Source organism: Mytilus trossulus, unplaced genomic scaffold (genome assembly GCF_036588685.1).
Source record: "Mytilus trossulus isolate FHL-02 unplaced genomic scaffold, PNRI_Mtr1.1.1.hap1 h1tg000373l__unscaffolded, whole genome shotgun sequence".
Lineage (NCBI taxonomy): Eukaryota > Metazoa > Mollusca > Bivalvia > Mytilida > Mytilidae > Mytilus > Mytilus trossulus.
Genome location: NW_026963340.1, coordinates 407,607 through 423,198, shown reverse-complemented (window position 1 = coordinate 423,198; position 15,592 = coordinate 407,607). Strand labels below are relative to the sequence as shown.

The 15,592-nt window shown below is 31.4% G+C and overlaps 1 protein-coding gene across 3 annotated transcripts; it reads right to left on the bottom strand.

The window, feature by feature from the left end:
- Window positions 1-1,367: 1,367 nt before the first annotated feature.
- On the bottom strand, window positions 1,368-11,768 carry LOC134701925 (uncharacterized). 3 transcript variants are annotated; one of them, XM_063563035.1, is made up of 7 exons: window positions 11,694-11,768; window positions 10,061-10,167; window positions 8,508-8,841; window positions 6,238-6,363; window positions 5,252-5,323; window positions 1,966-2,143; window positions 1,368-1,736 (listed from the first exon to the last, which is right to left on the bottom strand). In XM_063563035.1, the coding sequence occupies exons 2-7, from the start codon at window positions 10,149-10,151 to the stop codon at window positions 1,455-1,457; spliced, it is 1,083 nt and encodes a 360-aa protein (XP_063419105.1). In that variant the 5' UTR covers window positions 10,152-10,167; window positions 11,694-11,768; the 3' UTR covers window positions 1,368-1,454. The 3 variants fall into 3 exon arrangements, with proteins under 3 accessions (XP_063419105.1, XP_063419104.1, XP_063419106.1); XM_063563034.1 differs by having other exon boundaries at window positions 10,061-10,200; window positions 11,694-11,744; XM_063563036.1 differs by lacking the exons at window positions 10,061-10,167; window positions 11,694-11,768 and adding an exon at window positions 9,780-9,964.
- Between the last annotated feature and the right edge of the window lie 3,824 nt (window positions 11,769-15,592).

The following is a 15,592-nucleotide window of genomic DNA, read 5'->3' as shown; positions in this document are numbered from 1 at the left end:
AATTTAGACTCGTTTATATTTTTTCGTTTGGGGTTGTATAAAAAAAAAGCTTTCGGTGGCCGTGTGTTACCTTTCCTCGTCAGTTTTAATCTAGCGTCGTACTACAGTACATGATATATAAGGCATGAAGATGTTATTGTTACAGATCAGCTCAATTATCTAGAGTAAAGGATCCTACAAATTAATGTAAGATACAGTCACAAAAAATAATTATATTCATAAGTACGTCTGAGTCAGTGATAACTCTACAACAGATTTATCGTTTATATATGTATTTATACATTTCTAGGAATATGATTGGTTAAAAGCAACCGCGTTGAGACCGTGTATATTCCATATTGGGTAAGTAGGCGGGGCTTATTTTGATACACGGTTAGAAGTGGTGATACATGTACCTACCTTCATAAAAAGAACACGGTGTTGAGGGAAAATCTTCAAGGTTCCAAAAGACGAAGAAATTGATATTGAAAAATTAAAATAAATCCGTCAAACACATTTGAAACTATTGTTGATATTTTTTTTGTATAGACCTATGGCAGTACTATGTTCTCAATACTAACGGCATTGAATACTTAATCACTTTGATAAGCCACTAGTTTAAATACCACATATTAAGATAGTCATTAAGATAAATCCGTTACATGGTGTACATAGTTTTGCGCTCAACTCATATGAATTTTACTGACCCCATATATATCATATTAGGTCACTAGTATGATATACATCTGATTTTTACAGTTCGTTCTTATGTCGTTCTGTTATACCACTGTTCCATGTTAAGGGGGATCCTGCTCACATGTTTAACCCCGTCACATAATGTTTGTATGTGCCTGCCCCGTGCCAGGAGCCTGTAATTCAGTGGTTGTCGTTTGTTTATATGTGTTACATATTTGTTTTTCGTCATTTTTAATACATAAATTAGGCCGTTAGTTTTCTCGGTTGAATTGTTTTACATTTGTCATTTTGGGGCCTTTTAATGCTGACTATGTGGTAGGGGCTTTGCTCATTGTTGACGACCGTGCGGTGATCTGTAATAGTTGTTAATTTCTGTGTTATTTTGGTATCTTTTGGAGAGTTGTCTCATAAGCAATCATAAAAATCTTCTTTTTTTTTTATATATAATTAATCACATATCTGACACGCGCGTTTCGCCCAACAGTTATGTGTTATTTTGGTATCTTTTGGAGAGTTGTCTCATTTGCAATCATTCCACAATTCTCTTTGTTTATATGTAACTAATAGTATAACCCCTCTTTTAACATGTAAAAAAAATTGTTAAATTTAACAACGGACATTATCAAATAATTATATATTTTTTATATCAATCTATTCTATAATAAATAACAACATGATATGAACATATTTTGGGGAAAATTTAACAAGACATATGAAGAAGTTCGTAGCAAATGCAATATTCAAACATTTTTGTTAAATGCACTCGAATACAAGGTGAATTAATAGCCGTTCACGTACGCAACATCTGCCTGCAAATGTGTCATATTTTCATTTGGTGTAAACTGATGGACGAATTTGTAATATCGTCTGAAATTAAGCTTCCACAAAGACTGAAAAGTTTTCAGCACATCTACGTACTTTTCTCTCTTTGGAAAATCTGGAAATATATGGTATTCGACTTCTAATTGTTTTATCTTTGAAAGAAGACCTTCTTGTACAATGTTTTCTAATACGTCCCACTCATAACCTTCAATGTCCAGTTTAAGTATGTCTAGAGTCATCTGAAGGTTAAAGTTAAAAATCATCATTATACAAAGAAAGCTGATTTTAAAAAAAATCAACGACATGTAAATTAATAAAATAAATAATAGCTAGAGGTAATATCTTTGGTTAGCTTGCTTGTTAAACACTGCAATTATAACTAATTGAACGTTCTTCCAAAAACGCGTTATACATGCAGAACTAAATTATTGATATATAATCACAATAAAGTAATATAAATATACTTACATTTTGATGGCGAAGATTAGAAAGGATTGTTGACAACTTTCTAAGCTTCCATGTGCTTTTTTGTTCTTTTAATATATACTCGTTTGTCCTTGGAGTAAATGAATCATCGTTTTGACTCCCTATTCCAAACGTGTGAAAAACCACACCACTTTCTCTTGTATATTCACTCACATTCATACTGAAATAATAGTCGCATTTTTCTGTTAGATTTGAATTTAAAGAAATGTTTAAGAAACCAAAATTCAGCAATTTGACAACAAAACCAACAAGACATCTTAAAAGTAAGATAACAAAAATACCGAACTTCTGGGATAAACAAAAACAGAAAGTCCGTAATCAAATGGCAAAAGCGCAAACTCATCAAACGAATGATGGGTTACATCTCTCATATTCCTGACATAGTACAAGCATGAGAACATATTGGATTAAACCTGGTTTTATAGATGGCCTAACTTGTATGACAGCCGCATAAAATTTCCATTATATCGACACCGATGTGCAAAAAAAAAAACTGACATAAGAGGTAAAAATATCAAAAATACAAGTACAGCAGTCAGTATTGTGTTTTACCCTCAACCACTACAAAACAAAATAATATGTTACAAAATAACACAAAAAGGATTATAGAAAAAACACATAAGTCATAAGCAAAAATAAAGGACAAGAATACAAAAAAGATACCATTTCCAATTACACAATGACGGAATGTATGCGAATGGGTTTCTGGCTTTTATTAAGTCTATAGTCCATAAGCATTGAAATTAATTGAATAGAAAAATATAGTGTTCAAATGTGATTTTTTTTTTTATTATTGCACATTTTGTCGTGTCGAGGCTTTTATGGCTGACGAAATGGTTACATGTAATACAGGCAATAGAAGTTTACCTCTATTCAAGGTTGATTAAGCGAAACAACTTCGGGTTACCTCAAACCAAAACTGAAAAAACACATCAACTATATGAGGACTTGCTCATGTATCAATCTCGTACATTGAATTTAAGTATGGTTGCTAGGGAGCTATAATTTGAAATGTATAGAGTGTAGGGGGGGGGGGGGGGGGGGGTCCCCCAAAAAGGCTGAATGACTATTCATGTAAAAAAGGTCAGTGTAAAATAATTTATAAAGGCAGGACAGAGTGAAACATAAAAAAAATGAACAGAGATCACAACTTAAAACAAATGCAGGACATTTTTTTTATCCCCCCACTCTGAATATCAAATTGTGGTCGCCTTAGATCCACACAATTTGACTTACCAATGTTTGTGCCTTTCATGGATACAGTGGAAGAACGAATTCAAATCTTCAACGAATAACAATTTTTGTCTATGCTTTGTTTGCAAAGATTGGTAAAACAAGGAAATCAAATGTCCACGAAAAGGCAAGTTTTCCTCAATCCACGAAATTGATACATACAAAAAAAAAATCTACAGTTTAGTGGATAGTTGTCTCATTGGTTATACCCATTTTCTTTCTCTTAAATTGTCATATAAATCGATCGCTCCAATGGATAACTATCTACCTGTTGGCCGAGTCATGCATTTTACGAATATCCCTAAATCAGTACGACCTCAGATTCAAATATCAAATGATATGATGTTGTAAATTCTTGTTCCAAATCAGGAATATGACAGTTGTTGTACATTCGTTTGATGTGTTTATCATTTGATTTTGCCATTTGATTAGGACCTTTCCGTTTTGAATTTTTCTCGGAGTAAGTATTTTTGTGATTTTACTTTTTTCGTTACATATTGTGCTTATGTTCCGTTTCTGGTGGACTGTTTTTTAAATATACACAGAAAAAAGTCCTATAAAATCTAACTTGAGGAAGACTAAAAAAAACACCATTCAAAATTTCTATGGAGATTTGCATTGAAAAGGGAGATAACTCTTGCAAAAAAGGCTGAAATATCAATAAAAATTGATACAAAATTATAGCTTCACCGCTTCTATTCATTAGGATGTATTGATTCTTGATTTTTTAGCGGCCTTTAGAGTATAACAAACAACTCTAAAGGTGTTTTCATATATTTTATCACGCTATAATCTAGTTTTCGTAATTCATTAGTTGACCATTTATTGATTTTTTCAACATGTCAAAGTAAATAATCTCAAATTTAATAAAAAATAATTAAGCATGTTTCCTTCTTTTTGTGGTTTAAAGTTTCTTTGGATAAGTAAGTTGCTGAAAAAACAAAATATACAGATATAAACAATACTAAATTTTCACAATATTATTTCAAAATGATTACAAAGATTCAAATTTGAAATTTCTTAAATGAAAAATGCACGAAAAAAATAGAACTACCCATAACACTTCGGTTTTGTACATTTCATGAGCAGAAGATTATATAATTAAGTCAAATACAAACTTATAACCCCGTCAAAGTATCATACTTTCCATAAATTTCAAGAAAAACAACCGAAAACTGACCAAAAAAGACTAATTTTTGCAAGAGTTATCTCCCTTTCCAATGTTAATTTCCATAGGAAATTCAAAATGCAGATTTTGAGTTTTCCTCAAGTTAGATTTTCTGGGAGTTTTTTCTGTGTATATAAAGGGCATAATGCTATAGATTAGAACTAAAACATTTTCTGTTGCAATTAGTTTGAGGTTAAATCTTAGTTTGACTGGACTATAATTGGATATATACATGATAGATTTTATTTCACGGATGCCCGATCCGCATTATCTTTTTCCACGTTCAGTGGACGGTGAAAATGGGAGTAAAACTCTAATTTGGCATTAACGTTAGACATATCATATCGTAGGGAACATGTGTACTGAGTTTCAAGTTGATTGGACTTACAAGTTTTGGTTAAAGATTTTGGTCGAGGTAGTTTTAGATGAAGTTGAAGTCCAATCAACTTGAACATGTTCCTTATGTTATGCTCTGTCTAATTTTAATACTAAATTAGAGATCCCCCCCCCATTTTAAGAGTACACCAAACATAGAGAATGATAGTGCGGATGGGGCATCCGTGTACTGGGGACATATTCATGTTTTTGATAATTCCTTCTTGGTAAAATTGCTTAAAGACTTTAGCCATTTTAAAACGTTTTCAGCTATACTTAGCTACAATTTTTCGATATCAAACACGAATGATTCGCCGATCTGCTAATGTATTTTCCTTTTTTTTTCTTTACATGAACACTGATCCATCTAACATTTAGGCATAACTCAGTTATAGATTTCAATCGTTTCCAGTCCAGTTGATTAAAGCTTCAAAAAGTATGGAAATAACTCATTTTAAAAATAAACCAACTATAATATAAGCATGCAACTACCTTGGATCAAACGAGTGAACTTCACATCCAAGTGTTGCCATTGCATCGTCAAACCGGAAGTCGTTTCCAATTCTACAAAAAATGGATAATATTTAGATATTTATACATCTCTGGTGTTACAAGTTGGAGCTTTGGCGTACATATAGTAGAGCGTTTGGAAGCACCAAATGTATAGCATTATTTACTCATGTATGAATGTTATTTAAGTATTTGGAAGAAGGCAGTGTTTCAAAAACATTTTCTGACCAATAAGTTGTTATGAAAAACGTGTGGGAATGTGTTTAATTTATATATGTAAAGGAGCATTAGACCTTTTTGGTACAAAGAAATAAAAATAAAATATGATTGTTCGCTCTCTGTCTCTGCGTTGTTTTTGTTCGAATGAATCGCTTTATGATGGTCGTCGTCATCTGTTGATCTGGCAAAAAGTTTTATGATTTGTTATCCTTGTTAGATACAACATCATTGGGCGAACATATTATATATTATAAGGAGAGTTTTCAATTGTTTTGTTTTAATGCTGCATTCACACGTAATACGAATTTAATTTGCATTAAATGTTTCAAAGTAGTTTTATTTGCATTCGAAACGTTTTACGTCCGAACGTAAATGATAATTAGAATAGGAATGCGCATACAATCCGCTTTACTGTTAGAACGACGTTAACTTTTAGTCCACATTATGAATTTCATTTGTTATAATTTAATTCGAATTAAAATTTAGAAAGTGTCCACACCACAGTTTAATTCGAATTAATTCGAATTAACGATTTCGTATTAACAAAAACGCATTTCTTATGCGAAGTAGACAATTCAAATTCGATACGAATTAGAAAAAAAGAGACAGTGTGAATTCAATTCGAAAAAAAAACGTACGTGTGTACGAGGCATTAGGTGAAGGTGTCATTGTGTTGCATTGATTTCTGGATATTAAATATGTGTCTCTAATTTGATAATCATCGATATATATATTTTGTCTTTACATACCCGAAGGAATACACTAAGCACGGTCTTTCTTCATGTATTTTATACTGATATGAGTTACAGTCCCACCAGTTACCACGTGACTTCATATAAGCACATCGAAAATCCTTTTTAACAGATTTCAAATCACTGAAATTTATATATCATCTATAAATTTTATGAGATTATTTGCAAGGATATGACAAGAATCGAAAGGACTACGAATTATCTATGCAATCTTGTTCCACCTAGTGTACAGAGCACAATTGTATATCCCTTGAGAAATGTAGATTTTATCTTTCTAAAGAATCTGTTAAACCATTAACTATTAGACTATGGAATCACACCGATTTGTTCCTCGAAAAGAAGACTATATCAAAGTTTAAAATCCAATTAAAAAAGCTAAATTCCACAAATAAAGATGTACCTAAGCACTATATGGACCGAGGAAAATAAATATGAATTAACACAATTCAGATGCTACTCTCTTTTTTGAACTAAATATGACTTGTATATATATGAGTCAATATAATTGCTGATCCATCTTGCTTTGTGGATGCAACATTGAGACTAGACTGAGCTTACACACCAGAGAGAAATTAGGATGAACAATCTACGATGGCTTCTTGGTCAACTTATACGGAATGTGAAGTTACTAATATCTGGTAATCCAAACCTCTCGTATGAACAAAACGTGAATATATTTAAATATGTGTTCGAATTTATTAAAAGGTCTAAGAGATTTCTTGTAATGTAGAAAAATAGTGTATTTGCGGTACATCCGCGTTTTCATCATCATCATCATTGCAAATTTTTACGTTATTTCTGTTTCCACTTTTCAATTGATAGACTTGTAAAGTATTGTGTATTTTGAATTATTGCATGCTCATATTAATATTGTATTGTAATTTATTGTTATTCGGAGCGAACTTTATTAGTATGGCGTACTTTTATCCAATTAATTTTCCTTTAAGTAAATAAAATATGTTTTAACTAAAGACTATGGGTAATCTTCTTGTTTGGTGCATCAAAAGAAAGATTACTACACGTCATTGGTTAATTTTTCATTGTTAGGAATGTTTAAAACAAATCACAACGGTTGGTGTACGCTTATGAAAATACTACCCAGAATGCATTAGATTCTATATGATTGTGTACAAGGATATGATAAGAATCTGAAGGACTATGAGTAATCTCATTGTTCTTATATTCAAAGGTGAAAAAACATCACGTTATTGGTTGATTTTCCATTGTTTAGAACTTTTTGAAACAATCGCAACTGTCTGAGGTACGCTTATTAAAATATCACCTAGAATTATTAGATTTGAAAACGGTGGAAAACTACTAATTAATCTTAACTTAGATAACGAATTGATCTAAAGTCAATAAATAAGTGGTTTAAAATGATCCAGCTTAATACAGTAGAAATTTAAATAATCGAACTACTTTTAAATGGTCGTTGTCATTAATAAATCAGAACAATAAACACTAATTTGTGTTCGTCCTATTCAATTCAATGTGAAAGGTGCATATTCCGAGCATTGATTCTTCAACATATTGAGAATCATTCTTTTATTTCAGATGTAACTAAGTAAGGTTATATCTAATAGAAATAAAAACAATTCTGTTATAAATGCGGTTTTTTTTTCTTTTCTTTCCATTTCTTTGTTGACGTTTTGCTAGCATTTGCATTGTTCAACCTACATGTATACAATTCAAATATTGACTTTTGAACACTAAGTCAATCCAAGCGAAGTATACTTAGTTGGAGGATTATCAGATTTCGTTGAAATTTTTCAGAGATCTAGAATATGTAGAAATGTAATAATAAATCGAACAAAAACAAAGATTCTATACGCATTGATATATACGGATTCCAGAAAATCAAGTTTATAATTTTCGAGAATATGCTTCAATTTAGAAGTACCTTTTACAGTCTTTACAAGATTCAAACAAGACGGATCAAATTTAATGCCGTGTATTAATTCAATTAATATCAATAACCACTCATATATATAAGCTATTATTCTATTGAAATATAAGTTGGTCTATTTGAGAAGAGTTTTGAATTTTAACGTCAATACCAATAAAAAAGAGAGACTGATATATACCAAAGAGATATAAACTCACAGTTCGATTTTCAAAATAAAACGTTTACGTTTCTTTAAAAAAATTTGCGCATATTTAATTTACATATTTGTAGTTTAACACCTTTTAACTCAAAATGTGCATGCCTATATAACTTGGAAAACACAGTTGAAGTAAATTGTTGCTTTTTAATTATTAATAAATACTCTGCAAGTTCTATAAATGCCTTCCACCAGTCTGTTGTTGGGTCTAATTCGTCAGCGAAAAAGGCAGGTTGTCTTCTCAAATCTAAACTTAGAGAACCACCAGATCTAATAAAACGTCGTCCTCCACGTATGATTATTCCTTGCGACAATCTTTGTTGTTTGACGTTCACTAGTGGTGCAGGCCTGTAAGGTTTTGTTTTGTTCAACGGTTTATTCACATTTTTCGTGTCTCTTTTTTTAATTAAACCGCTTGTTGTTTTAACAGAACCATAAGCGGTCAAAATTTTTTGTTGAATATCTAATTTTTCAGAATTCTGATTATCTTGTTCAATGCCTGAAAATATATATTGAATTAAATGTCATTACCTTAGAAATTAGCAGCCAGAAACAATGTACACTTTATTGATTCAAACTTGCAGTTCGTATTCAAAACGTACTTATTTGACAATCTGATTTACAAAAGTTATATATTTTCTACATAGGAAAATGCTTGTACCAAGTCAGGAATATGACAGTTGTTATCCATTGGTGTGATGTGTTTCAGCTTTTGGTTTTACAATTTGATAGCGGACTTTACGTTTTGAATTTTTCCTCGGAGTTCGTTATTTTTTAATGGTCTTTATTTCATAATAAATAGTTTTAGAGGTTGTGCTTTGCAAACTGTACTTGAAGAGGATCGGAAAGTTTTTTGTGTTATATTGCCTCTGGATTTTCCAGATGTATTACATCTTATTGTATTTTATTCAAATCGTTGTACCTATATCATTAAAACAGATACATCTGTCACTGTATTTAGTACTTTTAAATATTTATTGTAATATATGCATTTTAAAAAAATGATATTACTATTATCGACATTTCGGGTTGGTAGCACTCTTCAACGGTTTACTATAGTTGGTCTTTAAACTCTAACATTTATGATTTCAGCAACACAATGCGTCTTTTCTAGACGAATCGCTTGTCTGGCATGTAAACACATTTTGAATCTGGTATATGTAATAAGTAATGTGTTCTGAACAGGTGATTCAAACAAAATATACGTAAAACGTTTGTCTTCTTTAAAGGTAAAGGGTTTCAATAACAATACCTCATTTCCGTTAGCAAATACAGCTTATTGAATTTACGCAATACAAGTATACAATTATCGATATACATTATAACATAAAATGTGTACACAATGTATTTAAATAATGAATGAATGAGGCGGAGTATAACATGCAAACATATTCAACAAACAGCAACATTTGAGTATACAACAATAACGTGTATTACCTGCAAAGTGTAAATATTTTCCAAAGTTGTTAAACTCTTTCATATTTCTAATAAATAAACATTTAAAAGTCGATGGTCTCTTGAAGTAATAACTCTTTGATACCTTGTTTCTGAAATTGTTATATTTATCTCATTCTAAAATGAAAAATGTTCCGCAAACTGCCAGTTATAACTTTTACTATTTTACATCTAAAATCGCAAATTTATCCTTTTCTAAAATGAAATATCTTCCTTTAAATGCAATCCTTTTTTTTTTAGATAAAAAGTAATTTTAAACTTACTTGGTAACTGTTGTATGACCAGAATAAGTGGCAACAAAGCTAGAAGAATGAGGCTTAATATATACTTCTTTCTAATAGGTCGGATTCTCATCACAAATCAATAATATCTGTTAGATAGATTACAAATATTGTTAAATGTCCTGTAATTATAAATATATATGTTGCTATGATCTATGTTACGATGGGCACATGTGGAGCAGGATTTGCTTACCCTTCCGGAGCACCTAATTCCACCCCAAATTTTAAGTGGGGTTCTTGTTGCTTGGTCTTAAGTTTTTTATGTTGTGTCTTGTGTACTATTATTTGTCTGTTTGTCTTACTATTTTTTACCCATGGCGTTGTAAGTATTTTCGATCTATTGGGTTGACCGTCCCTCTTTTAAAGACTTATGAATTATTCGAAATTCTAAGAATGTACTTATCCCAGACAAAGATAACCTTAGCCGTATTTGGCACAACTTTTTTTGTAATTTTGGGTCCTCAATGCTCTTCAACAATAAAATTTTTGGTTTTCTAACAATTTTGATCTGTGCGTCTTTAATGAGTCACATGTAGACAAAACGCGTGTCTGGAAAATCAAATGTTAAGCCTGGTACCTTTGAGATTGCTTCTAATGTCGTTCTAGCATAAACTTGTCAGTATCGAAATTGTCTGAACCTTACCTCAGAATGACCTCACGGTTCAGCTAGCTGTTGGCTTTATTTAAATTAAAAATTGCTTTGCCCGATAACGGATTAATAAGAAAGTCTGCATATGAGAATGTAAGGTACACATATTTATATACCTTTCATCTGTACATAGTCTTGTATGACAGATAGTTTCATTTATAAATATTTATTTATAGTAATACAGTAGTGTTTACAAGTATTCAAAATATATTGTAAGTTGAACTTTAGTTCTGAAACAACAATCAACGTGTTTGATATACATATAGTTGATATTTTTCTTTTTTTTCTAGTCTTTAATTTAGAGGAATTTGATGAGACTGTCATTAAAGTGAGAGGGCTAGCGCTTTAGAACCAGGTTTAATCCACCGTTTCTACATTTGAAAATGCCTGTACCAAGCCTGGAATATGACAGTTCTTGTCCATTCGTTTTTGATACGTTTTGTTATTCGATTTTGTCAGATGATTATGGACTTTCCGAATTGATTTTCTTCTAAGTTCAGTATTTTTGTGAATTTACTTTTTAGATATGCAAATATGATTATGGTTGCAATGCGTAAAAACACAGGTTGAATTGCAATTACAACATTGCTTCTCGCAGATAGTTTACACATATGCATTGATGTTAATACAGTAGCGTTTACAAGTATCCAAAATATCTAGTAAGTTAAATTAAAGTTATGTAGCAACTATCAAAGTTCTTAACATGCATCTAGCTGATATAGTTTTTTTTCTGGCAGGTTTTGATATTTAGATATGTTAATATGATTGTGGTCTTCATCGTAAAACTGCAAGTTATATATCTAACAATGACAGACGAAGCACGCCTACGGGTGCAGGATTCTCTTGCTGTATTGATGACCAATTGGTGGCCTTCGGCTGTCGTCTGTGCTATGGTGGTGTTGTTGTCTCTTTGACACATTCCCCATTTCCATTTTCAATTTTAAAGGTTATATATTCATTGCTTACCTGCCATCGACTTGATCAACATAACATTTAATTATAAATAAACTGTGACTGCCTAACACATGGACTTTATTAAAGATACTGTTATTATGAATAGATAAACTATAATGTTCGCTATGCTCGAATCGGTTCATATTATTGATATTCGGGTTTAAATAAATAATCTTTACATGTTTTAAAGATCCCGGATCTGTTATATATATTTATCTTGATTTGTAAAATTGAGTGATAATATTTCAATATCGGTAAACTATAGTGTTGCCTTTAAAAAAATAAATGTCTGTACAGGTTGCACTATGTAAATACAGCTGTTTCTGAAAAAACGCCTCTTTTGGGGAGAAATTGAATATTCATAGAAAATTAATTTTTTTACATACTGGTGCCCAGTTATGCTCCCTGTGTTCCATATCGCAGATACAGAACTTGGGAATGTTACCAGTACATAAACACGTGCATATTGTTTACATTGAAATATGTGGTAACTTTTCATTCGAGGTAGGGGTAGTTAAGAAAATTAGTGTAAGTTTAAACTCTGAGAAGTTCTGGGCATATAAACGTTGAAAATATGCCGCACAGCCTTATATTTTGACCTTTGAAAAAAATTGAGGTTCAATTCTAGGATAAGATCTTTTTCAAAACTGCATAGTAAAAGTGGTACAGTTTAAGCCGTAAAAGGAGTTCCTATGGGAAGTTGCATTGTCAATATTTACAGAAATGCAACCTTTGACGGGATTTAAGAGGGCGGAAAAGGAAAACAAGAAACACATGTTATGATTAGATATTTAGCTTTGATTTTTGTCATTACTGCTATTTTTTAAAGCGAAACACCGGTTACCACAAACAGTGAACATCAGAACAAAACAAAAGGTGTGATGACCGATCCTGATAGTGACTTCTAGTTGTAGTCATAAAGGACGTGCAAGTTCTGTGACGTCTTTTAAAGAGGATTTTTTTTTACATAAATTACGCCGTTAGTTTTCTCGTTTGAATTGTTTTACATTATTATTTTGGGGCCTTTTATATCTGACTATGTGGTATGGGCGTTGTTCATTGTTAAAGGCAGTTCATTGACCTAAAGTTGTTTACTTCTGTGTTATTTTGGTCTCTTGTGGAGACTTGTCTCATTGGCAATCATGCCACATCTTTTTTATATGCATATTTTATATACAGTTGCCGTTGGAATGTTATGAAAATACTAAAAGGCTACTGAGTTCAGAAGGAAAGAATATGTTACAAATAGAAAGAAGATGATGGTAGAAAAAAGATAAGACGGTTATTCTATTATTTATTATATATCATTAGAGCACGTAAAACATGTTTCTAGTGAGTTTGGACACAGAAAAATCGTATCGTTGAAACAATTAGCGTTGGGAAACTTAAAAATTGTGTATACAGGGACACGGGCGAGCCCTATACCTAGTCAATGACGTCATTAGGCGCACATAATAGACATACATTCCCGTTGAAGGACATAACTCAAAATTAGTCAATTAACTCAGAAGGCAAATACCACATGATCAAATACATTGTTTTCGCCTGTTTTGAGGCAATCATCAATGCAATGGTTATTGACTTTCAGTATTTATGTTTTAAGAAACGAAAGGTTAAGGTACCAGATATGCTGCAAAGCAGATACTGGTAATAGTGTAAACAAAAACTCACCACAGTCATCAGCTGGCTTGGTATCAATTTGATAAATGAAAGCAACAGTAGTATATACCGCTGTTCAATGAATCATAACTCGATTTAGCAAAAACATATTTGGGTACCAACTATAACATGCTTTATAGTCGGTTTGTTGTCGTTTTCACGTGTTCCTTATTTCCATACTCAATTATTGTATAAACCGAGGAAAACACATGAACTTTAGGAGGAAAACAACAGAAACGCTGAACTACAACAAAAGCTAAGACCAGCATGCATAGACACGGACTGTAAACAACAACTGCCATATTCCTGACTCGTTACAAGACCTTTAAAAAGGGGGTCATGTTTGTCCAGATAAACTACTGTTGCCTTAATTTGTCTAAATAAAAGGCATTAAAGACACACGAATTATAAATATCAAAATCAAAAACAAAGTTAACGTAATTTTTGAAACCAAAATGACGGAAGGTTTTGCCCTATAAGACAACCAATACCTAGAGGGTCTAACAACCAGTGTGTTTCGAATAATTCAATATTTAACATGTTTAATATAATGTACTGTCTCAACGATCTTCACGTCAACACAGAGGTGAACGAATACAAAAACCAGTGTGTTTTGAATGATTCAACATTTAACATGTTTAATGTAAAGTACTGTCTCAACGATCTTCATGTCTAGACCGAAGTAAACATGTACAACAACCAGTGTATTTCTAATGATTCAACATTTAACATGTTTAATGTAAAGTACTAACGCAAAGATCTTAACGTCAACACAGAAGTGAACGAATACAACAACCAGTGTGTTTCGAATGATTCAACATTTAACATGTAAAATGTAAAGTACTGTCTCAACGATCTTCACGTCAACACAGAAGTGAACGAATAAAACAACCAGTGTGTTTCTAATGATTCAACATTTAACATGTTTAATGTAAAGTACTGTCTCAACGATCTTCACGTCAACACAGAAGTGAACGAATAAAACAACCAGTGTGTTTCGAATGATTCAACATTAACATGTTTAATGTAAAGTACTGTCTCAACGATCTTCACGTCAACACAGAAGTGAACGAATACAACAACCAGTGTTATTGAATGATTCAACATTTAACATGTGTAATGCGAAGTACTGTCTCAACGATTTTCACGTCAACAAGTACACAGCTACTTTTGCATAGGTACTATTTCTGTACTAAAAGTATGTAGTACTGGAAATTTACTTTTAATATTAAGTACTATTTCTTTACGTTAAAATTATTGTAATATTTAGGTACTTGTATTTTACAGTACTTGATTTGTACTAAATATTTTGTTACAGAAATAATACAATATTCTATGTTTAAAAATCATAATTTAAAGAGATTTGCAATAGAAAAACTTTCAAAATGCTGAAAACGTTACGCTAGTAACTAAAATATGTAGTACATAAATTTCAAGTACAAATTAAGTACTGTAAAATACAGGTACCTAAATATTACAATAATTCTAAAGGTACAAAATAGTACTGAATATTAAAAGTAAATTTCCAGTACTACAGATTTTCAGTACAGAAATAGTACCTATGCAAAAGTAGCTGTGTACAGAAGTGAACGAATACAAAAACCAGTGTGTTTCTCATGATTCAACATTTAAAATGTGTAATGTACAGTACTGTCTCAACGTCAACACAGAAGTGAACGAATACAACAACCAGTGTATTTCTAATGATTCAACATTTAACATGTAAAATGTAAAGTACTGTCTCAACGATCTTTACATCAACACAGAAAAAAAATATAAAACAACCAGTAGAATAATCGTTCCCAAAATCTAAATATAGTTTCATAGGTCTTTGTGTTATTAAAGTTATAAACTAATCATTGATAGCAGGATATAAGATATAAAAGTGTGTTGTGTTTAGCCTTATGAGTCTTTCAATAAGCTGTAAATATCCCACAAGAATTAACATTTATGACAGAATTTTGGTAAAACTTTTTTTCAGATTAATTTTCTTTTTCCTTTGTAATATGTTGTCTAATTATTAGTTGACTTATAAATAAATATCATTCCAAATATTTCATAATAAACATTTATATAATTCCAATAATTTTAAGTAATTGTTTAGTCAACACAAAGTAAAGTGGCTTTGGCACTTTAAAATGTGAAAATTAACAATATTTTGAATAAATAGTTTATCAAGTTTACAGGACTAACAACTATGTATATTTGAATAATAGTAAGAGATGTGAAAATAAAGAGGTTTTTAACCTACG